Source organism: Dama dama, chromosome 21 (genome assembly GCF_033118175.1).
Source record: "Dama dama isolate Ldn47 chromosome 21, ASM3311817v1, whole genome shotgun sequence".
Lineage (NCBI taxonomy): Eukaryota > Metazoa > Chordata > Mammalia > Artiodactyla > Cervidae > Dama > Dama dama.
This window is the reverse complement of record NC_083701.1, coordinates 67,396,746-67,420,520: the sequence shown is the minus strand read 5'-3', so window position 1 is coordinate 67,420,520 and position 23,775 is coordinate 67,396,746. Positions and strand designations below refer to the sequence as shown.

General features: G+C 38.8%; 1 protein-coding gene across 3 annotated transcripts in view; it reads left to right on the top strand.

Annotated features, from left to right (window-relative positions):
* The first annotated feature begins 2,523 nt into the window (after positions 1-2,523).
* DPY19L4 (dpy-19 like 4) overlaps positions 2,524-23,775 on the top strand; it is a 57,009-nt gene continuing 35,757 nt past the window's right edge. For all 3 annotated transcript variants that reach the window (XM_061123757.1, XM_061123756.1, XM_061123755.1), the window contains exons 1-6: positions 2,524-2,660; positions 8,390-8,500; positions 17,378-17,502; positions 19,890-19,980; positions 20,249-20,370; positions 20,477-20,622. In XM_061123757.1, coding sequence (XP_060979740.1) covers positions 2,645-2,660; positions 8,390-8,500; positions 17,378-17,502; positions 19,890-19,980; positions 20,249-20,370; positions 20,477-20,622 — 611 coding nt within the window. In that variant the 5' untranslated portion in view covers positions 2,524-2,644. The remainder of the gene's footprint in view (positions 2,661-8,389; positions 8,501-17,377; positions 17,503-19,889; positions 19,981-20,248; positions 20,371-20,476; positions 20,623-23,775) is intronic.

The following is a 23,775-nucleotide window of genomic DNA, read 5'->3' as shown; positions in this document are numbered from 1 at the left end:
GTGCTGCTCTTAATATGTCAGGAAATTTGGAAAACTCAGCAGTGATCACAGGATTGGAAAATGTCAGCTTTCATTTCAATCCCAAAGAAGGGCAATGCCAAAGTATGTTCAAATTACCATACAATTGCACTCATTTCACATGCTAGCAATGTGATGCTCAAAATCCTTCAAGCTAGGTGGTGCTAGTGGTAAAGAAACCATCTGCCAATCCCAGAGTTGCAAGGGATGCAAGTTTGATTCCTAGGTGGGGGAAGATCCCCTGGAGAAGGAAAGGACAACCCACTCCAGTATGCTTGCCTGGGAAATCCCATGGACAGAGGAGCTCGATGGGTCTCAGTTCATGGGGTCGCAAAGATTCAGAGACCACTGAAGCGACTTAGCATAGCACACAGGCTTCAGCAGTATGTGAACTGAGAACTTCCAGATGTACAAGCCGAGTTTTCAAGAGGCAGAGGAACTAGAGATCAAATTGCCTACATTCATCAGATCATAGAGAAAGCAAGGGAGTTCCAGAAAGATATCTTTCATTGACTATGCTAAAGCCTTTGACTGAGTGGATCACAATAAACTGTGGAAATTTCTTAAAGAGATGGGAGTACTGGGTTACCCTGCCTGTCTCCTGAGAAATCTGTAGGTAGGTCAAGAAGCAACAGTTAGAATCGGACATGGAACAGCTGACTGGTTCAAAATGGGAAAAGGAGTATGACAAGGCTGTGTATTGTCATCCTGCTTATCTCGCTTATATGCAGAGTACATCATGCAAAATGCAGCCTGGGTGACTCACAAGCTGAAATCAAGTGCTGGGAGAAATTTCAACCACCTTAGATATGCAGATAATAGCACTCTAATGGCAGAAAGTGAAGAGGAACAAAAGAGCCTCTTTGATGAGTGTGAAAAGCTTACTTAAAACGCAACAGTCAAAAACCTAAGATCATGGCATCCAGTCCCATCAGTTCATGGCAAATAGAAGGGGAAAAAGTGGAAGCAGTGACAGATTTTATTTTCTTGGGCTCCAAAATCACTGCAGACAATGATTGCAGCCATGCAATTAAAAGATGCTTGCTCCTTGGAAGGAAAGCTATGACAAACCCAGACAGTGTATTCAAAAGCAGAGGCATCTTTTTCATATGTGACAAAGTCAAAGCTATGGTTTTATGTAGTCATGTACGGATGTGACAGGTGGACTGGAAAGAAGGCTGAGTGCCAAAGAATTGATGGTTTTGAACTGTGGTGCTAGAGAAGACTCTTGAGAATCCCTTGGAGAACAAGGAGCTTAAACCTAAACCTAAAGGAAATCAACCTGAAATATTCATTTGAAGGACTGTTGCTAAAGCTGAAGCTCCAATAGTTTGGCCACCTGATGTGAAGAGCTGACTCACTGGGTAAGACTCTGACTCTGGGAAAGACTGAAGGTGAAAGGAGAAGGGCTGCATCAGAGGATAAGATGGTTAGAAAGTATCACTGACTCAATGGCCATGAATCTGAGTAAACTCCAGGAGATAGTGAAGGACAGAAGAGCCTGTCATGCTATAGTCCAAGGGAACACAAACACAAGACTTAACCACTGAAGGACAACACTGTTGAGGGGGAAAGATCCAGGTATGTTTGGAGAATGCCTGATACAATAAAAGTGAAGACAAACGGTATGACAAGTTAAAACTGTTTCATTGCTGTGGAATATCTAAACTGCACCCTCTCCTCTGCACTGGCCATAGTATTATTGTTTGTAAAATAATATTATGAAATGCAGATACATTTGTTTAACCACTTTGGGCGGTTAAGACACAAGTTGCAAGTACAAGCTTCTTTCTTGTAAATGTCAAGCGGGCTACTAACTCAATGTGGCAACAACCCAAAGGGTTTTTGCCGCGCTCTGAAGGCACTGTGAGGATGCAGGGGCCCTGGCTCAGATTAGCCTGGTGACCTACACTCGCTGGACCTCCTTTTCCTCTCTGTAAAATGGGGAAGGTCTGGACATTCTCTGGATCTGGATATTCTCTGGACTGTGCCTTAGTCACTCAGTCGTGTGCGATTCTCTGTGACCCCATGGACTGAAGCCTACCAGGCTCCAATGTCCATGGGATTATCCAGGCAAGAATGCTGGGGTGGGTCTCTATGGACTTCTCCAGGGGATCTTCCAGACCCAGGGATCGAACCCAGGTCTCCCTCATTGCAGTCGCAGTCTTTACCGTCTGAGCCACCAGGGTATACCTGAGTCCAGTCACAAAAGTGCCAGAAAGGCCCTCAGACACCCACCTTTACCGCTGAGGATTGGGGGAAGTGCCCCAGCGGGAACCCCCGGGATTTGTCTCCTGGGGGGCGGGCGGAGGGCCCGGAGCGCCAGCCGTGGGCGGAGCCACCCCTGCCTGAGCCGCCTTCCTTCCTGCCCGCGCAGTCCCAGGCGCGCTCGCCAAACACTCCGGCCAGCCCTCCGCTCCCAGCACTCTGGTTCCAGGGCGGCCCGGGGCGGGGGACGCGGTTGGCGGCGACACCGGAGGGGGGCCGGGTGGGCGGGTCAGGAAGTGGGGGCGCGGCGGCCCGGGAGCGGGCCTGAGGAGAGCCGCGGGGTTCGGCTACGCGGAGGCTGGAGACGCCGGGCGGCGCGGGAGCTCCGAGGGGAGCCCCCCCGGCCTCCGCGGGGACCATGGCGGAGGAAGAAGGTGACCGGCCCCGGGGTCCGGCGGGCGTACGGCCGCCAGAGGTCTCGGGAAATGAGGGCCGAGAGACCGGGGCGGCGGGTGGCCGCGGCTGTCCGGCGGGAAGGAGCGGGACCGCGGCGAGGGGGGCGGGAGGTGTGCGGAGACATCGAGAGGGAGCGGAGTGGACGGCCTGAAGTCGTGCCGGCTCGAGTGGGAGGCAGAAGTGGAGCTTGAAGTTGAAAATCGGGTCGCGGGAGAGAACGCCGTGGGGGGAGTGGCTGAGAGGAAGGGCCGGGAGCTGCTGGTGAGCGGAGCGGGGGACGGACTCGGGTTGAGAAGATGTCGGTGCGAGTGCTGAGTGTCTCTGCCGGAGTGAAAGTCTTGTAGCCGAGTGCCCCTCAGTCTGAGTGCGCTCCTGACAGGTCTGTGGGTGCTGACCAGGTCACCCCCGGATAAGAGGAGCCGCACGCCAAGGCGGAGGACTGAAAGAGGCAAGGGTTTGGGATGAAAGGGGTAAGTGAGGTGGATGGGAGGAGACGAAGAAGCAGAAACGGAAGAGAAGATCACCAATTTCATTTGCGGGTTAAGGGGCGACGGCCCAGGGAGAAGGAGTGAGTGGCTTTGGGGGGGATCCGGAGCCCGGAGTGCTTTGACGGTGAAAGAAGGTGGGCTGGAGAAAGCTTTTCATGTCCTCGGGGCCACTGCCAAGACAACTCACTCAGTATTGATTCACAGAAGTTGATAGGTATGAGAGAAAAATGGGGAGCTGAGGCGGAGCTTCGCCAGCGAGAGGTGTTCTAGGAAACATTTGTGTCACATGTTCATAATAGGCATGGTGCTTTCAGGCATAGATAATAATGGTATCGCCTGATTGAGCAGTTAGGCTTTTCATTCTCCTGAAAAACATGACTTATTAACCCTGTTGAGGAGGGTTGTGAACGTGATCTGTTTAGACTGAAGCCTTGCCAAACCAGGAATGCAAGAAGGGAGTCTGAAGAATTCAGTGGAAAACAGTTTAAAAAAATAATTTTAATTGTTTGCTCTGTGACTTGCGGCTCTGTTCCTGCACTCACTCTTTCTTCATATTTGCCTCCTCCTCCTCAAGTTTTCTGGGTTAAAACTGGTCTAATTTAAGACACTGTACCTAAGAACAGCTTCAAAACTAAACTCTTTGTAGTTGGTAAGGAGGAATGTGTTTCTGTCTGTTGCCTTGGTTTTGTCTTTGGTTCCAGTATATGTGATACATTTTTTTATATTTTTTACTTTTCTAACTACCTGCAGATCTCTGGGGGGTGGGTTGATAAGCTCACTTACATGTTTCCATGAGCACTTAAAGCATAAAAAATTTGAAACTGCAGTATTAAAAGTCTTTAATATTATATATCATGCTAATAAGGAATTGTTTTAAGAGGTTAAAGTTAGACCTAACTAAACAGATATGTGGAACCAGTTATGGTTTCATAAGCCATACAAGTTTGTGAAATTTACTTCCATGATACAAAGTGAAAAATGACTTTTGTTTGTAGAACAACAGATAATCCAAAGGAGTGAAATACATCTTACTTGGAATAATAAATGCATTGAAGTTTTGTTAAGTTATAGTTTCATTCAACAAGACTTTTAATTCCAGAAATATTTGGCTGTCTAATATGTTAGGTGTGCTTCCCCAATGGCTCAGCACGTAAAGAATATGTCTGCAATGCAAGAGACACAGGAGATAGGGGTTTGATCTCTGGGTTGGGAAGATCCCCTGGAGGAGGATATGACAACCCATTCCAGTATTCTTGCCTGAAAAATCCCGTGGACAGAGGAGCCTGGAGGGCTACAGCCCAAAGGGTCCCAGAGAGTCAGACATGACTCAGCACAGCAACAACTAGTAATTAAATTTTTATTTATTGTAATCTAGTAATGATATTTATAGTAAGCATGTCTATATGCTAGGCATTTTTTTGAGTACTTTGTGTTTATTAGGCACTCCATAGTTTTTTTCAAAATGCATGTTATTTGTATTCACTCTATTAAAATTTGACTAGTCTGTTTTACTTGTATCCATACCTTCTCTATATTGCCTTTTAGCTTATCATTCACTTCACTTGGACCCTTTTCTTTGTCCCACCTTTTTTCTAAGTAAATACTCTTTGGGAATCTCATCTTCTCTTTATGCTGTAGAGAGTCATGGTATTATATTTGTATTTCCTGGACGAAATGTTAGAGCAAAGAAAGTGACAGCCTTGAGTAGAGCAGTATTCACACTTCTCTTGGGAATTGCTATGTATAGTCTAGATGGACACTTGAAAGCCTATTTGTAGTCCTGTTAACTGTATGATGTGAAGATCACAGAGGCAGAGACTGAAATAGTAGGTTGTTCCTGTGGCTGTGTTATCATTTTTATTTACTGGACTTTTTCTTTACAATGCTAAAATTATAAGATAGCGAAAAGAAAACTTGAATTCTATCCCAGAGCTTTCCTATCAGGATGAATAATCTGGTTTATCCACTGCTTTGGTCTTTGTTGCTTATCCACCTAGAGATTCTGGCTTTGTTTGTCAATTATGAACTTAAAAGATCAACATAAAGAAAATGAGGTAAAACTTGCATCCAGTCAGTTTTGTTTTATAGTCACAGGCAACAAGTTTAGGAACAAGATTGAAGATTGGTTAAAAAGCTTACTCTGTTTCCTAAGTAGTACTTTTTGCTCCCACAGTTTAATGCCACTGAAATTGGCATGTCTTAGAATCAGTGCACGTATTAAATATGGTAGTGTTTTTTTTTTTCCTCTTGAAAAACTGTTATTAAATAGTGTCTTAAAATATATGACACTTTAGAATCAAGAAAATAGTAATGGAATTCCTTGGAGGTCCATTGCTCAGGACTCCGAGTGTCCACTGCAAGGGGCATGGGTTTGATCTCTGATCAGAGAACTAAGATCCCGCAGCCTGTGCAGCATGGATGCAAAAAACAAAACAAAGAAATCCATGTGTGTGCACACTCTATTAAAATCTCTGTAAAGTGATTCACTGTATAGAGACATTTTTTTGAAAAGAAAAATGATAACTTTTTGTGAAGAACGCTTTTCTGTGAATATCCTCATCCTTCCCAAGTTATCGTTATCTTAAATGCATACTTTTAGACTCTGTGTAATTAAAAAAGCCCTATGGCAACCCACAACAGTACTCTAGCCTGGAAAATCCCATGGACGGAGAAGCGTGGTAGGCTATAGTCCATGGAGTTGCAAAGAGTCGGACACAACTGAGCCACTTCACTTTTTCACTTTAACCCATTGGTCACATATTTTGTTTGTCTTGCCTGGTTGCTCAGATAGTAAAGAATCAGCCTGCAGTGCAGGAGACCTGAGTTTGATCCCTGGGTCAGGAAGATCCCCTGGAGAAGGAAATAAGCACTCCAGTATTCTTGCCCGGAGAATCCCACGGACAGAGGAGCCTGGCGGGCTGTAGTCCACCAGGCCGCAAAGCATTGGGTACAACCGAGCTACTAACACTTTAACTTTCAGTAGATTTGTTTACTTGATTTCTGAAATTACCCAATTACTTTTTTTTTAAAAATCTAATACTATTAACGTGTTTAACCGTGGATGTGTGTCTACTAAGTAAATGTCTTGTGGTTAAATTTTTTTCTTATATTCTTTTTAAAATTTTTTGTGTATTTATTTTATTTTTGACTGTGTGGGTTCTTCGTTGCTGGGCGAGGGCTTTCTGTGGTTGTGGGGTGCAGGGCTACTCTCTAGTTGTGGTGCACGGGCCTCTCATTGTGGTGGCTTCTCTTGTTGTGGGGCATAGGCTCTAGGATGCCCGGGCTTCAGTAGTTGTGCACGGCCTTAGTTGCCTCACGGCATGTGGGATCTTCCTGGACCAGGGACCGAACCCATGTCTCCTGCATTGGCAGGCAGATTCTTAACCACTGGATCACCAGGGAAGCCCTGTGTTCTTTTTCAATAAAATTTAAAATGATCGCTTGCATCAGAAGACTTTGTTTGGCTTTACATAAATTTTCATTCTTGTTGACTGCTTCTAACTTTTGCTTTAACCCATAGGAAAATTAAAAGGAAATCATAAATGAGGAATATAATAACATTTATTAGTTGTCCCAGATCTGTATGTAAAAATGCTGGATATCCATGGTATGACTTTTCTAATAATGTCATTTTCTAATCTGTTCACTGACTTTGCTACTTAACATGATTATAAAATAAAGAATAAATGATATAAAAATGGTTAAAATTTAGCCTAGTCAGACAGAATCCACTAAGTATATGGTATTTTTTTCCCTCAGTATGTCAGTGTTGAAAGACATTTTAACAAACATACAAATTTGCTTTGAAGCTCTTTTAAAATAAATTTTATTCATTTTCCACAGTAAAGTTAGAATTAGCCATCTGATAATCAGCAATAGTAGCTGATTCATTTGTCCTTTTTTGACTTCTCTTTTTAGACTCATTTTTCTATCCTTAAGCTATTATGAAGAGAAAAGAAAAAAAACCCTGCTTCTGTAGGAAAGAGATAAATTCTTGTACCACCTTAAGCCTTGACAGCCCATGATAGTGTCCTATATCTACATGACATGGTCTACCTCATAATTAACTAGGGAGGAAGAGTAATTACGGAGAATATAGTAAGTTCTTGTTTAATTTGGAATCTGGTTTACTGATTTGAAAGTACTTTCTGCATTACATTTTTTTTAATTGGTTGTAGAAATAGTAGATAGTGTAATATTGGAAAAATTTCTTAGAGCTTCCCAAATCCAGGGATTTTTATAGGTTCAGCCTATTTTCTTTTATTTATTTATTTATTTTCCATTTATTTTTATTAGTTGGAGGCTAATTACTTTACAATATTATAGTGGTTTTTGCCATACATTGACATGAATCAGCCATGGATTTACATGTGTCCCCCATCCCGATCCCCCCTCCCACCTCATTCCCCATCCTATCCCTCTGGGTCTTCCCAGTGCACCAGCCCTGAGCACTTGTCTCATGCATCCAGCCTGGGCTGGTGATCTGTTTCACCCTTGATAGTATACTTGTTTCAATGCTGTTCTCTCTGAACATCTCACCCTCGCCTTCTCCCACAGAGTCTAAAAGTCTGTTCTGTACATCTGTGTCTCTTTTTCTGTTTTGCATATAGGGTTATCATTACCATCTTTTAAAATTCCATATATATGCGTTAGTATACTGTATTGGTCTTTATCTTTCTGGCTTACTTCTCAGCCTATTTTCTGATACCCAAACCTCTAAGACTGTTGAATGATAATGATAACACAGCACTGTGAAATTCTGTAAAACCTTCAGGATTTAAAAAAGATTAAGTATAATTTTATGATCACTTTATTATTTTTTTATTTAAAAAAATTGTTATTTCATGAATAATGCATATGATACTCTCAGGTAACTTGAAAAATAAGCCAATTTATTAAATAGCACTTTGTTCTCCAGTCATTCTGGAAAAGAGTTTACTTATTTTAGGATGTTTTGAAAATAGCATCATCTCAAGAGAAGAGCTCAGTTTATCAATAAGACTTTGAAAGCATGGATTGGAGGCAGAACTTATATTGTCTTTTGGTTTGTAGGAATGTATGGTTTGCAGGGAGTGCTAAAATAATTATGAAAAGAATTATCTTTGGTACTAATAGTTCTTCATGGGACTTTTGCCTTAGTATAATAAAGGTAAATCAGTTCAAGATATAGACAGAATAATTTGTTACACACATGACAATAACTTCTCAAATCTTTTAAGGACCTACCATAGAACTGCGCCAAAGAAAAAAGCCAAAGTCTTCAGAAAATAAAGAATCTGCCAAAGAAGAGAAAATCAATGACACTCCAGTTCCTGAAAGAGCTCCAAAACGTAAGTTAGATTTGGAGTTTTTTTACTATTATAAAAATAGTTATATTAGGTATCATTTTTACAGTAATATTTTAAATTATAAATATATTTTGGCTTAAGTATGTGGTGATATCAGTCAGCTTTCATTAGGTTTTGCTATGGAATAATTCCTAAGTGTCACTGGCTTACAAAAAGCATTTATTTCTGATTAACTTGCATATTGTGACTGTCAGTTGGCTGATGAAGTTTCATGTGTTCTGAAGGAACAGTCTCTATTTGGGATATGTTCTTGTGGCAGAGAAAAAGAGCAGGAGACAGGCAGAGTCATGCAGTACCTCTTAAAGGTTTTGCTGAATTGCACACTGTCACTTGTACTTGCATGCTGTTGGCCCAAAGAAGTCTTCCAATCAATCCAGGCAGTGGGATGGAGAAGTTTATTCTGACTACAAGGATGCATGGCAAGTCACGTGGTAATGGGCAGGGATGAAAAATCTTTACAGGAAAGGACAAGGTAGTTGGAAGTAATAATAATAGTCTACCACATTCTGGCCTTTTGGTCATAAATATGTACTTCTCTCCCTCAGATAAAATACAGTTGGTACTTTCCCAACTCCAAGGAAGATGCTCAGTCTTACCTAGTGAGGGCATCAGTCTTGAAGCCTAAGGTCATCTTATCAGGGTCTATTCAGGGTCAGCTTTGACTCATTCTGATCCAGAGTCTGAAGAATGAAAAAAGTTACTTGCTCTGTGTCAGGGTTCCCCAAACCCAGTCCTATGTTCAGAGATTGAACAATACAAAACAAAATCAGCAAAGGGAAAAGGCATATGGGCTAAAGTCTGCAAGAAACTAGGCAAAATCTTCCAGGACGCATAGGACATGCATAATTCCTTCAGCCTCAATTTGTGGCATTTGTAGTTTTGTCTCCCTGGGAAGCTTGTTAACAACTTTGCTCGGGATTTTTAGTGGTGGCTGATCATGTAACCTCTGCTTAATGCATGCAAAAGTTCTAGACTCCTAGAAAGAAAGCAGTAGGTGTGAAGCTTACTGTTTGCACAAATAAGTTAGACACAGTAAACCACTAATTAGAGAATGATGGGAAACCGTATGAAATCCAGGTTTCCAGAGACCTACCAAGAGCCTAGCTGTTAAGCAGGCTTTTCTTAGCAAAGCAGTTATAAGCCTGCAATGGTAATCTTTTCTGTACATGTCTCCTCTTCTGTTAGACATTTTTGGTTGGAGACAGGATAACCAAAATAAATGCTTCCATTCAGAAAGAGGAAGGGTGAGAGACACATTAAACACTGGTCCACAGCAATTTTGAAATCCTACTAGGTAAATATGAGGTCTTCCTCCTCTGGGGAAGGGAATGTTTCTTGATTAGGCACTAGCTGTTTTCCTTGGGGATAGTTTCCCAGTTCATTGTTCTTTGTGGTCCTTGGCTTTATCCTCTGAAGGTCCTTCCTTTTCCATTATCCTCCTGAACCATATCTGAAAGTGGCTTTGGAGAATATGCCATCCTTAGGAGCTGAACAGCTTTTACAAATAGATTGTTCCCAAAGGAAGTTCAAAGCCAATTTATGTAAATTTGTTCAAATAAGATAAACATTTTAGGAGATGGAAAATAATAATCCATCATATGTGTGATAAATCATTTTATAAAACAGTTTCCTGTGAATAGTTGCAATTTTAGTACAGACTTTTGTTTTTATTCCTTTAGATAACAAGATCACAAAAGAGATTATAACTAGAGTACGTTGATTATGAACTGCTTTGATTGCAGGAAAGAGATCCATTAGAACAGAACTGGCCCATTTGCCAGCAGACATGAAGAGAAAATCAGGAGTCCAAAATTTCTGAGACTTGTAGTGTAGAAGTTAGTATTATTTATCTTTTCAACTAGTAAAACATAAAATTGAGAAATAATTTAAGTAACAAAGGCTGATAAAGATGAATCCTTAGGGCAATGACCAAATCAAGGGCATGACTGGTCACATAGTCTGTTAAAATGTATGAGGTTTAAAGTTCAGTTCAGTCTCTCAGTTGTGTCCAACTCTCTGCGACCCCATGAACCGTAGCACACCAGGCCTCCCTGTCCATCACCAACTCCCGGAGTCCACCCAAACCCATGTCCATTGAGTCAGTGATGCCATCTAACCATCTCATCCTCTGTTGTCCCCTTCTCCTCCTGCCCTTAATCTTTCCCAGCAGCAGGGTCTTTTCAAATGAGTCAGCTCTTCACATCAGGTGGCCAAAGTATTGGAGTTTCAGCTTCAGAATCAGTCCTTCCAATGAACACGCAGGACTGATCTCCTTTAGGATGGACTGGTTGGATCTCCTTGCAGTCCAAGGGACTCTCAAGAGTCTTCTCCAACACCACAGTTCAAAAGCATCAATTCTTCTGCGCTCAGCTTTCTTTATAGTCCAACTCTCACATCCATACATGAGCACTGGAAAAATCATAGCCTTGACTAGATGGACCTTTGTTGACAAAGTAACGTCTCTGCTTTTTATTTTTTATTTTATTTTTTTTGTGTCTGCTTTTTAATATGCTGTCTAGGTTGGTCATAACTTTCCTTCCAGGTAGTAAGCATCTTTTAATTTCATGGCTGCAGTCACCATCTGCAGTGATTTTGGAGCCCCGAAAAATAAAGTCAGCCACTGTTTACACTGTTGCCCCATCTATTTGCCATGAAGTGATGGCGGATGCCATGATGTTAGTTTTCTGAATGTTGAGCTTTAAGCCAACTTCTTCACTCTCCTCTTTCACTTTCATCAAGAGGCTCTTCAGTTCTCCTTCAATTTCTGACATAAGGGTGGTGTCATCTGCATATCTGAGGTTATTGATATTTCTCCCAGCAATCTTGATTCCAGCTTGTGCTTCCTCCAGCCCAGTGTTTCTCATGATGTACTGTATAGTTCCTAGTAACTCCTTCCAGTTGAATAAAGCACTCGGGAAAAGAAAAAAGGGTGTGGCTTTTGTGACAGATAAGCAAAGCTGGATTAGCTCAAAATACATGTAGTTAAATCTCTGAGAGAGGCATATCTAGAAGAAAAATTTGGGGTATAGTTATTGGAGAACAGAGCTGACTGGAATCAAGTAGGTAAAAAACCAATAAAATTGTTTTTTTCTTTGCAAAAATGAATGATTTAATTTTGTAAAATTAAGGTACAACTTACAATAAAATGCACAGAATCATCAGTATTAAGTGAATTTTGGTACTTGAATACAATTAAGATATGTAACATGTCCCTTATCCCAGAAAGTTCTTTTGTATCCCTTTCCAGCAGAGTTCCCCTGTGCCCCTTAAAACAACCACTCTTCTGATATTTTTCAATATTGATTAATTTTGCATGTTGTAGAATTTCATGTAAATGGAATCAAACAACATATATGCCTTTGTGTCTGGATTCTTTGGATTAGTTCAGTATGTTTTCCTTAAAATGTAATAATTTTGAGATTCATTCATCTTGCTATAAGAGTTTATTCTGGCTTTTCTAGTTTGATATTTGAGTAATTTCCAGGATTTAGCTATTATGAATAAGGCTGCTATGAATACTTGTACTGGTCTTTTTGTGGACATCTATTTTTATTTCTCTTAGAGAAGTGTCAAGCTACTCCAGTATTGTCTGGGAAATCCCATGGACAGAGTAGCCTGGTGGGTTATAGACCATGAGGTCACAAAGATTCAGACATGACTTAGTGACTAAATAACAGCAACAGCAATTTTTATTTCTCTTAGGTAAATACCTAGGCAAATTGTCAGCTAAGCTTAGAGAGAGACATACTGTCAACAGAGCTGCCAGCCTAGGTTAAGAAGAACCCAACTATTCATGTCTTGAAATGATGTTTGAATCCCTAACTTTCTATGCTCAGGAAGTAGGCCGAGTAGGCTGCTCTTAGGGTATCTTTCTTGAGGAGCGAGTGTTTTTTGCCTTTGAAGGGAAGTAGATATTTGTGATGAATGGGGCAAACCCTGGTGGATTCTTCAATTGTTCTCAGATATTTTCTCCCTTCCCTGAAAATGCGTTACGCATTCTTTGCCATTACTGTGTTGATTTGGAGTGCCTCTCTGAAGCAAATGTACTTCCCTACCCTGTTGTCAGATTTATATATGTGACTTGCCTGAGCCCATGGAGTGTGAGTTAAAGTAGCAGTGTACTTGTTCTAATCAGAAATTGGAAGAGGAATTATATGTTTTGCCTGTTCTGTTCTTTTCCTCTGTAATGAGAACAGCATGTCCCAAATAGGGACTGATTCCGTTCTGGAACTCTGAAGATACAAGAAGAGCCACAGCTAATCTAAAATCTGGAATTGAGTGGAGAGTGACTGCTGATCCAAAATCCATAGTAACATGAGTGAGAAACAAATATTTATTTTCTAAGCCATTGGAAGTATGGGGGTCACTTTTTCACTATAGCAAAGCCAACTAATACAGTGATCATTTAAATGTTTTGGAAAATACAGTATAAGCAATTGTTCCATTAAGCAATTTAGAGATAGCTACTATAAAACAATATTTTCCCCCAACTACAAAAATATATTTTTAGAATCGAAAATGTGAAAATAGAGAAAAGTATAATAAAAATAAAATATATGTGTAATTCTACTAGATAATAGCTATTATTATCTACTAGATAATAGCTATTAGTTGATGCTTTTGAACTGTGGTGTTGGAGAAGACTCTTGAGAATCCCTTGGACTGCAAGGAGATCCAACCAGTCCATCCTAAAGGAGATCAGTTCTGGGTGTTCACTGGAAGGACTGATGTTGAAGCTGAAACTCCAATACTTTGGCCACCTGATGCGAACAGCTGACTCATTTGAAAAGACCCTGCTGCTGGGAAAGATTGAGGGCAGGAGAAGGGGATGACAGAGGATGAGATGATTGGATGGCATCACTGACTCAATGGAAATGGGTTTGGGTAGACTCTGGAAGTTGGTGATGGACAGGGAGGCCTGGCGTGCTGCAGTCCATAGGGTCGCAAAGAGTCGGATACGACTGAGCAACTGAACTGAATAGCTATTATAATTTTGACAAGTATTGCTTATATTTTTTCAATGTATTTATACCTTTTTCTTTTGTTTATTTTACTTTTTGTGAAATTGAATACTATGTTTCTTTCTTTTTTTTTTTGGCTATGTGGCTTGTGGCATCTCAGTTTCCCGACAAGGGAGTTAACTTGGGACTGAAACATACAGAAGTTTTTTGATTAGGCCTGTTTGTGACTAATGTAACTTAACTGGAAATCAATCCTTTATTTTCCAGTTTCCCATTTAAATGGTAATTTTTTTTGTGGCCATGCTGCACAGCTTGCAGGATCTCAGTTCTCTAACCAGGAATTGAGCTCTGGTTGGGCCATGGCAGTGAAAGCCCGTAATTCTAACCACTAGACCACCAGGGAACTCTCATGATAATTTTTAAATAAATAATTTCCAGGATCCAGAGCTCCTTATTTTCTCTAAAATATATATACTTACACACTGAACACTGATAGCTTGATTCCAGCCTTGACTCTGCAGAATCTTCACAAACAAAATAGTACTAAGGTAAGGCATTTATGGGCTTCCCTGGTGGCTCAGAGGTTAAAACGTCTGCCTGTAATGCAGGAGACCTGGGTTTGATCCATGGTTCGGGAAGATTCCCTGGAGAAGGAAATGGCAACCCACTCCAGTATTCTTGAAATGGCAACCTACTCCGGTATTCTTGTCTGGAGAATCCCATGGAGAGAGAGAGAGAGGAGCCTGGTAAGCTCCAGTCCACGGGGTCGCAAAGAGTCGGACACGACTAAGCGACTTCATTCTCTCTCTCTCTCTCTCAAGGCATTTATATGTAGGATTTGGTTGAATGTATTTTTTGTAATAGCCCTTGATTATCAGGATTAATTTTCATTGTCCAGGAATTACTTTAAAAGATACAGGAAAAGATACATATTTAAAAACTGTATAGCACTTTTACCAAATTACCATGTTAGGTAAGTTTTCTTGTAGTCTTTTTATAGGTTACATTGTGTCAACACTGCTTTAACTATCTATTGTATATATTTTTGCAAATATGCTTTTGTAGCCCAATAAAAATAACTATTATTTACTGGTCTCTGAGCTTTGTGCCAGGGCAAATGCTTTCCATTTGCTATTGGAAACAGTAATTGTAAAATATTTGTGTCACGCTGATTCTGTTTTTAAAATATTTATTTATATATTTATTTTCATCTTTGGCCAAGTCAAATGACTTGGGGGATCTTGGTTCCCTGACCGGGGATTGAACCCCCACTGTTGGCAGTAAAAACAGAGTCCTAACCACTGAATCACCAGGAAATACGTGCTATGCATACCAGTATTTATTAAATGATTTATTAAGCTGCAGTTTTAGTTTAGCTAAATTAGTAAGTCAACAGGTTTGTTTTTACAAACCTGTCAATCATTGAGTAACATAACACTGGGCATTGGACCTTGAGGCCTGGGCTTAATTTACTGAATCTTCCCCGCCCCCCCATAGTTTTATTGAGATATAAATGATATACAGCACTGTACAGGCATAATATTTAACTTGCATAGATCATGGAATAATTATCACAAAAGTTCATTAGATACAGAATTAAAGAATAGAAATTACAGAATTAAAGATATATAAAAATTTTTTTTCCTTGAAAACTCTTAAGCTTTACTTTCTTAACAGCTTTCATATGTAATATAGCAGTATTAATTATATCTACCATATAGTACATTGCATCCCTAGTACTTATTTATCTTATAGGTGGAAGTTTGTACATTTTGACTGCGTTCATTCAGTTCCCTCTTTCCCACCTGTCACCTCAAGTCTGATCTTTTTCTCTCTGAGTTTGTTTTTGAAGTATAATTGACCTACAACACTATGTCAGTTCCTGTTAAACAACATAGTGAATCGATATTTCTATAGATTTCTAAATGATGACCACAGTAAGTCACCTTGCCATCTGTTACCTTATAAAGACGTGTTCTGTCACGGGGAGGAATTGTTAGCGAGTTTGAGATTGATGTGTACACACTGCTGTGTTTAAAATGGATAGCCAACAAAGACCTGCTGCATATCACTGGGAACGCTGCTCAGTGTCAGGTGGCAGCCAGAAGGGGAGGAGGGTTTGGGGAAGGGCAGATGCATGTATGTGTGGCTGAGTTGCTTTGCTGTGTACCTGAAACCGTCAAAGCATGGTTAATTGCCTATATTCCAAAGTAAAAGTTCTTTTAAAAAGATATATAATTATTGACTATAGTCCCCACACTGTACATTTCTTACCTGTGATTCATTTATTTTGCAGCTAGAAGTTTGTACGTCATAATCTTCTTCACCTATTTCTTCATCTCCCCACCTCTCTGCTGTCTGGCAACCACCTGTTTGTTCTCTGTACTTGACTCTTTCTGCTTTGTTACGTGTTTATTTGGTTATTTTAGATAACACATAATAGGTGAAATCATACGGTATTTATTATTATTATACTGAATCTTAATAGCTGTAGAAGGGCTAAACCATCCTGTGTGTAGAAAATTCAAATGTGTTCTATGCTTTTGACAAGAAGTATTTACATACATATATATATGTAACAGTTGTGTATGATGTTTTAAATATATAATCATCAACAGTCATTACCTTGTATAATTCAAAGAGCTATAATTTGTAGTGTGTAAAGTATTCCTCAATAAAAAATTACTTGATAAGGAAAAAAAATAATAGTAATTCTAAATGAACCTGTATTTTTTTCTCTAGATATTTGGTAGTACATTTCTTTTATTCCTTTTTTTAAATTGATAGACTTTTATTTTATTTATTTTTTTAAACTTTTTCTTTTGTATTGGAATATAGCCAATTAACAAACAATATTGTGATAGGTGGAAACTGAAGGAATTCAGCCATAATATACATGAATCCATTGTATATTATGTATATCCATATACATATATATATACAATATATATAATATACATGTATCTATTCTACCCTGATAGACTTTAATTTTAAAAACTATTTTTAATTTATAGAAGAATTGAGTAGATAGTATAATAAGAGTTCCTATCTTGCACACCCCCCTGTAAGAATTTTCCCTATTAGTAACATTTTATATTAGTATGGTTCATTTGCTACAAATAATGAACCATTTTATTGATACATCATTTTTGTTTTAGCATCAATAATATATATTATTAATTTTATTAGAGTATAGTTGCTTTCAGTTGCTTTAGATACATTTTTTTTTAAGTAGTTGCTAGAATACTCCATATACTGTCTTGTGTGCTCAGTTGCTCAGTCATGTCTGACTCTCTGCAACCCCATGGACTGTAACCCACCAGGCTCTTCTGTCCATGAGATTTCCCAGGCAAGAATACTGGAGTGGGTTGCTATTTCCTCTTCTAGGAGATATTCCCACCCAAGGGATCCAACCCGCCTCTCTCGCGTCAGCAGGTGGATTCTTTACCACTGCGCCACCTGGGAAGCCCTCAATACATTATTTTTTTAACTAAAGTCCATACTTTCTTTAGTGTTCATCTAATGTCCTTTTCTGTTAAAAAAAAAAATAGGGGGATCACATCCAGGATACTACATTACTTGTAGTTATAATGTCTCCGTAGACTTTTCTTAGCTGTGACAATTTCTCAGACTTCCCTTATTTTTGATGACCTTGACAGTTTGGCAGAGTACGGATCAGGTTTATTGTAGGATACCGCTCTATTGGAATTTGACTGCTGTTTTTCTGGTGATTAGACTGGGATTATATATTTTGGGTAGGAAGACCACAGAGTTACAATGCCATTTTCGTCAAACCACGTCAAGGATGCATACTACCTTTGATTACTTTTTCTTTTTAATAGAATTGCATACATTTAAATGTCATCCATCACTGATTACTTTTAATATGCCTTTTCAGATATATTATTTCAGCGCTTTGCAAAGATATTCATTGGCTGTCTTGCAGCAGTTACTAGTGGTATGATGTATGCTCTCTATTTATCAGCATATCATGAACGGAAATTCTGGTTTTCCAACAGGCAGGTAAGAAGAAAGAATTTTGAGCATATGCTTCAATATTTAATACTAATTTTAAAAATGTGTTTTCCAGGGAGCCAAAACATAAAAGCACATGGTAATATGACAGGTGTTTTCTTATGTTGTGGCTGTAAGCCATTAGGAACAAAATGGTATAGAAGCTATTTTGAGTCATGGTATCAACCTGAAAGGTATAATAGATTGTATTTCAAGGTCATAGAATAGAAACAATGAGGGTGCTTTTCTTCATGCAATTGATTTATCTGGGACTTAAACAAAATTTTTTTTTAATTAAATGATAATTGCTTTACAGAATTGTGTTGTTTTCTGTCATACATCAACAAGAATCAGCCGTAGGTACACCCATGTCCCCTCCCTCCTAGACCTCCCTCCCATCTCCCTCCCCATCCCACCCTTCAGCCTGTCACAGAGCCCCTGATCCTGAGTCACACAGCAAATTTATCAGGAACTTTTGATGACAGTGAAATGTTATAAAGTCTAGTCAGCTTTTTAGTAGTTTTGGTAGTTTACATTTATGAAATATTATGTGGATGTTTCAGCATCAAAATATTTTAACTTTTGGATTACATGATTAGAATGTCTGGAGTTGCTGAAAATGATGAGCAGACATAATGGTATTTATTAAAATGTTGACTCATATTAGTATGTTTCATGTTTGGTTTTAAATCATGTGTAACCCACAGATGTTTGCTGTGGTTATATTCATAATTCATTTGGCCTTTGAATAAGTTTGTTTTCAGACTTATCTTTGCAGTCACATATATCTGTAATATGCACTGGCAAAGTTCACAGTGTTACTACTTGACTTTAAAGATTTTTTGTTTTTGTTTTAGGGGAAACTCATTGTTGGTGTTCTTATTTTTGAGCAAATAGTCAAGCTGACTATATGTTTTTCAGACATTGGTTTATCTAACAACACCTGAACATTTAACTGAATAGTTACTCATCTGTGTTGATTTGACCAAGACTTTTGCATAGCCTATTTTTCCTTGAAAATAGTAGTTCTCAACACTGGATGTGCAGTAGATTCATCTGGGATGATTTAAAAACTAACTCACAGATTCTTAGGTGAAGCAGAGGGAATCTGGGGTCAGTATTGTACAGAGTCTTTCCACATGATTCTGTTATGTAGGCAGAATTGAGAACAACAAAGGTTTGGTAATCTAGAAGACATTCATGAAGAACTTTGTTTTCCAGAGCATTGTGATGAGTCAGGGGTATTGGCATCATCTGGGAGCTTTTTCAGAGTTGCGTATTCTCAGGCCATACTTTAGAATCAGAATCTGTGTTTGAATAAGATCTTTAGGAATTTATTTGCACATTTAATTTGAGAAGCACTGATTAAGAGTTTACATCTTTGAAACTGTAGAAAGAAAATCCTGTATTCATTCATAAAAAATGATTTTCAGGAAATTTATTTAAACTAGTAAACTTTAAATGAGAAAAAAGGGGCTCAAAAAAAGGGCTCTAGATCTGGTCAGACAGATCTAGAAAAGACTATATGAGATTCACAGTGCATAATGACTACCTAAATTCTGAAGAGTCTTGCAATTAAGAAATTCATTTAACTTTCTTTAATCTACCCTTTACACAGCTTATTTAACTACAGAACTCTTTGTAGATAACACCCCTTTAATCTTAATAAGTTCTATTGATCAAACTTTGGGGAAACTGCTCTGATATCATTTGTATCATACAAATGATAGGGTACAATTTTATCAAGTTATGATAAAATCATGTGTGAAAATAACTTTCGTTTTTAAAAATTATTGATTTGTGAAAGTTTGATTCAGCATGAAAAGCACAGATTTCAGTGTTTCTGAATATCTATATTCTTGGTTTGTTATAGCCCAGTTTAGGAATTTTAAGATTTATTTACTTTTCTGGAAGTTCATTTGAAAACCACAGATTAGTTATCTGCTGCTCTTCTAAATCCCTAATTATAGGCTTGCTTTTCTGGATACATAGGGAAATGGAATAGCAATAGAAAAATAATACTTTCTTCTTAAACTTATATTTTTATTATGGACTTGTGACACTTCAGCTGTCATTTTTTATTACCTGCCATACCATTCTTGTGCTCCTATGATAATACTTTGGGTTTTCCTTCTTGATTTTTCTTATATATAATAGGCAGATAACTTATGAGTTACAATCCAGTTTAAACCTTAGGTGTTTCATTTAAGTGCTTGCCAGATTATGGAAAAATTTAACCTTATTAATATGGCCACTAGTGATTAAAGGAAAATTCAAATATGTCTTTGGATAAAAGAATAAATAAATAACATTAATTTGGAATATGAGGAGAGAAAAAGATAGCAGTTGAAATTGAAGTCACTGAGTATTTCAATAATCATTTAATTTTCTTTTAGGAGCTTGAACGGGAAATCACATTTCAGGGTGATAGTGCCATTTATTACGCTTATTATAAAGATATGTTAAAGGCACCTTCATTTGAAAGAGGTATGATAACTACATTTGTGTATTTAATAACAATATTTTCCTAAAATAAAGCATTGTCTGTGTGGGAGCTCTTGAATGTGGAGGTTTGTCTCAGAATATAGATATTGTTCTTTTCATGTAGTTAATTTAAAAATTGGAAAAAGAAGGCATAGAGTATTATATTTTTACATCCTTCTTGATTATAAAGTATTTAATGACCTCTGAATAACATGTTCAATTTTCATAAAAGCAGAATAAATAACCTGGAAAAAAATGTTTCTGACTGTAGGTGTGTACGAACTGATGCACAATAACAAAACCGTATCCCTGAAGACTATAAATGCAGTTCAGCAAATGTCTCTATATCCAGAACTTATGGCCAGCGTTTTATATCAGGCAACTGGTAGCAATGTATGTGTCTCTTTTGACTTTAATATTCATTTTCTCACATATTTATGAATATTCAAAATTATATACTGTCATCCTATTGTCTCCTCCTCTTTTTTCCCCCAATTAGGAGATTATTGAGCCAGTATATTTCTATATTGGCATTGTTTTTGGATTGCAAGGAATATATGTTATTGCTTTATTTGTTACAAGTTGGCTTATGAGTGGAACTTGGCTAGCAGGAATGCTAACAGTTGCATGGTTCATTATTAACAGGTAAGAAAGGTGTTTTTAATGAAACTTTACAACTTTTTGTGACTGCTGTAGTCAGAGTTCTAAAAATAGCTCCCCCCCTCCAAACTTTCCATGCCCCTAATTCCTACCTGTGAATATGAGATATCATTCCTGTGGTTGTGTTATGTTGTATGGCAGAGTTGACCTTAAGGTGGGATGATTACTTGGTGGGCCTGTTCTAATCGTGTGAGCCCTTAAAAGTGAGCAGCTTTCTGTAGCTGGTAGAGAAGGGAAGTCAGAGATACTTGAAACGTGAGAAGAATTTGGTGCCTTGTTGCTGGATTGAAGTGAGGAGGAAATGAATTCTGCTAACAACCAGTAAGCTTGTAGGAGGACTACAAGGCCTGGATGAGAACTACAGCCCCAGTTGCTGCTTTGATTTTAGCCTTAGGAGACAGTAGCCTTAGCCTTAGCCTTAGGAGAACAGAGAATCAATCTAGTCATACTGTGCTGGGTTTGTGAGCTAATAAATTTGTGTTCTTTCAAGCCACTACATTTGTGGTCATTTGTCACACAACACCTGAAAAATAAAACACTCACCTCTGCCTCTCTTTTTTTTCAAACATAGCAACATTGGCGTACATGGATACACCTCATCTTTCCTCATTTATTTAAAATTGATAAAAAAAAGAAATAAAAATAAAATTGATGACATAGCTTCATGAAAAGAAGGAAGAGGCATCAGCTGTATCAGTTTTAAGCCAACCACTTTATTTATGCATTAATAAATCCATTAATTTGGATTAATGTGTGCTTTAGATTAATAAATCTATTCCTTTTGGTGATCAGAGGAGTACCACTTCTTTAATAGTGAAGTACAAAGAGAGAAGGGGATGGGGCATTTTTGAATTAGAGGGCTGAAGTTTTTGTGGCATTGGTCAGTGTCAAAAACTTGTTTTTTCAATGATCTGGGTTTTGCTTTTGAAAAGTACTTCTACACAGCACTTTCTCTCCATAACACTTAATGTGATTAAATTTTAGAATATGAGACATTTCTTTTGTTATACATTTTCTTTTGGCAACTGCCAAATGAAAAATATGATACTTCCACGTTACTGAGATTCAGATTTAGGGCTATATTTCTAACTGGGCTTTGTTTAGGGTCATATGCTGGCAACATTTGATGTAAGGGATTTGGAAAATCTTGCTTAGGGCCTTCCCTGGTGGCTCAGTGGTAAAGAATCTGTCTACCAGTGCAGGAGACAGAGGTTTGATCCCTGATCTGGGAAGATCGCACATGCTGCTGGGCAGCTAATCCGTTGCACTGCAGCTACCGAGTTTGCGCTCTGGGCCAGGAGCTGACACTGCTGAGCCCATGTGTCCATGCTCCACCACAAGGAAGCTACCGCAGTGCGAAGCCCGTGCACCACAAGTAGAGAGCGGCCCCTGCTCACCACAGCTAGAAAAAGCCCACGCAGCAATGAAAACCCAGCATAGTCAAAAAGAAAACAAAACAAACTTCCTTAGAAGTTTTCGAGTATAGCTTGCCAGCTTTTATGAGTCAGGTATGTTTTTTTTTAAAGTACAGGGATGGGGGGCTTTCCTGGTGGCTCAGTAGTAAGGACCCACCTATTAATGCTGGAGTCGGGGGTTTGATCTCTAGGTCGGGAAGATCCCCTGGAGAAGGAAATGGTAACCCATGACAGTATCCTTGCCTGGGAAATCCCATGGACAGAGGAGCCTGGTGGCCTATAGTCCTTGGTGTTGCAAAAGAATTGAATAGTTGGACACAACTTAGCAACAAAACAACAATTATTTAAAATAGAGACCTTCTAGAAGGATTGCTTTGTAGACTATCTGATGTATAATAGATTAGCCCCAAACTTAACTTAGAACAACAGACATTCTGTCTCACCATTTCTGAGGGTCAGGAATCCAGAGTGGCTTATCGGGGTGGTTCTGGCTCAGGGTTTCGTGTGAAATTGAGTCAGTAGTTGTTTGGGGCTATAGTCATCTGAAGGTTTGAGCAGCCTGGCCCATTTTTCCTCTTCACTCATGTAGCTTTTGCAGGAAGCCTCAGTTCCTCACTGGGTATTGTCTTGGAAGGCCTTAGTTTCTCATCATGTGGACCTCTGCAGAGTGCTGCTTGGTTTAAAGTGAATGATGCAAGAAAGGCTGGGGTGAATGTGTCATAGTGGAAGCCAGATATCTTTTATAACCTAACCTCACAAATGATAGAGCATTGTTCTGCCATATTCTGTTGGTCATATAGACTAACCATGGCACAAAGTGGGAATTGGCTACATGGGTTGTTAATACCGGGTTGCTGTTTAGTCGCTAAGTTGTGTCTGACTCTTGCGACACCATGGACTGCAGCCTGCCAGGCTCCTCTGTCCATGGGATTTCCCAGGCAAGAATACTGGAGAAGGTTGCCATTTCCTTCTCCAGGGGATCTTCCTGGCCCAGGAGGCAGGGGCTTTTCTGAACCATGTTGGAGGCTGGCTTTAATACTAATTTCATTTAATCCCTAGATCTTTCTTCATCAGAAGTTCAAAGAGAGAGACCAGGCAACTTTTCCATGTAAAAATAACAGCATTAAAAAATAAATAAGACTCCCTGTCAAATAAAATATTTTAAAGATCTTAGAATTGTAACAAAATTGCCTTATTATAATTCAGTTGCCTTATTAAGTTGCCTTGTTTAATGACACAATATATCCTGGGTGGCTGGAATAGGAGTTAGGTAGAAAAATTAATCTGATATATTCTGTTAAAATGTATCTTTTAGCAATTTAGAAATTCTTAGCAAGTAGTTTTTTAAATTTATATGTTTGTTTTGGGTTGTTTATTTTTTGGTATATATTTTTCTTTTGTTTTTTTGACCACTTGTTGCGTGGCTTTGGGATCTTAGTTCCCTGACCAGAGATTGAACCCACATCCCCTGCAGTGGAAGCAGAGTCTTAACCACTGGACCACCAGGGAAGTCCCAGATTGGTATATATTTTATATGGCAAAATATATTTTAATGCCAAGAAAAGATATGCCATCTTTTTTATTCATCAGTTTTGGTTTATATATGATAGCCTGGAAAAGTATAAAAAGATATTAGTTATTCCATTGTATTATGAGTATTAGTTGTGTTATTAATGACATTTTGTGTTCCTTAATATTAGAATTAGAAAGCAGGATAGTAAAA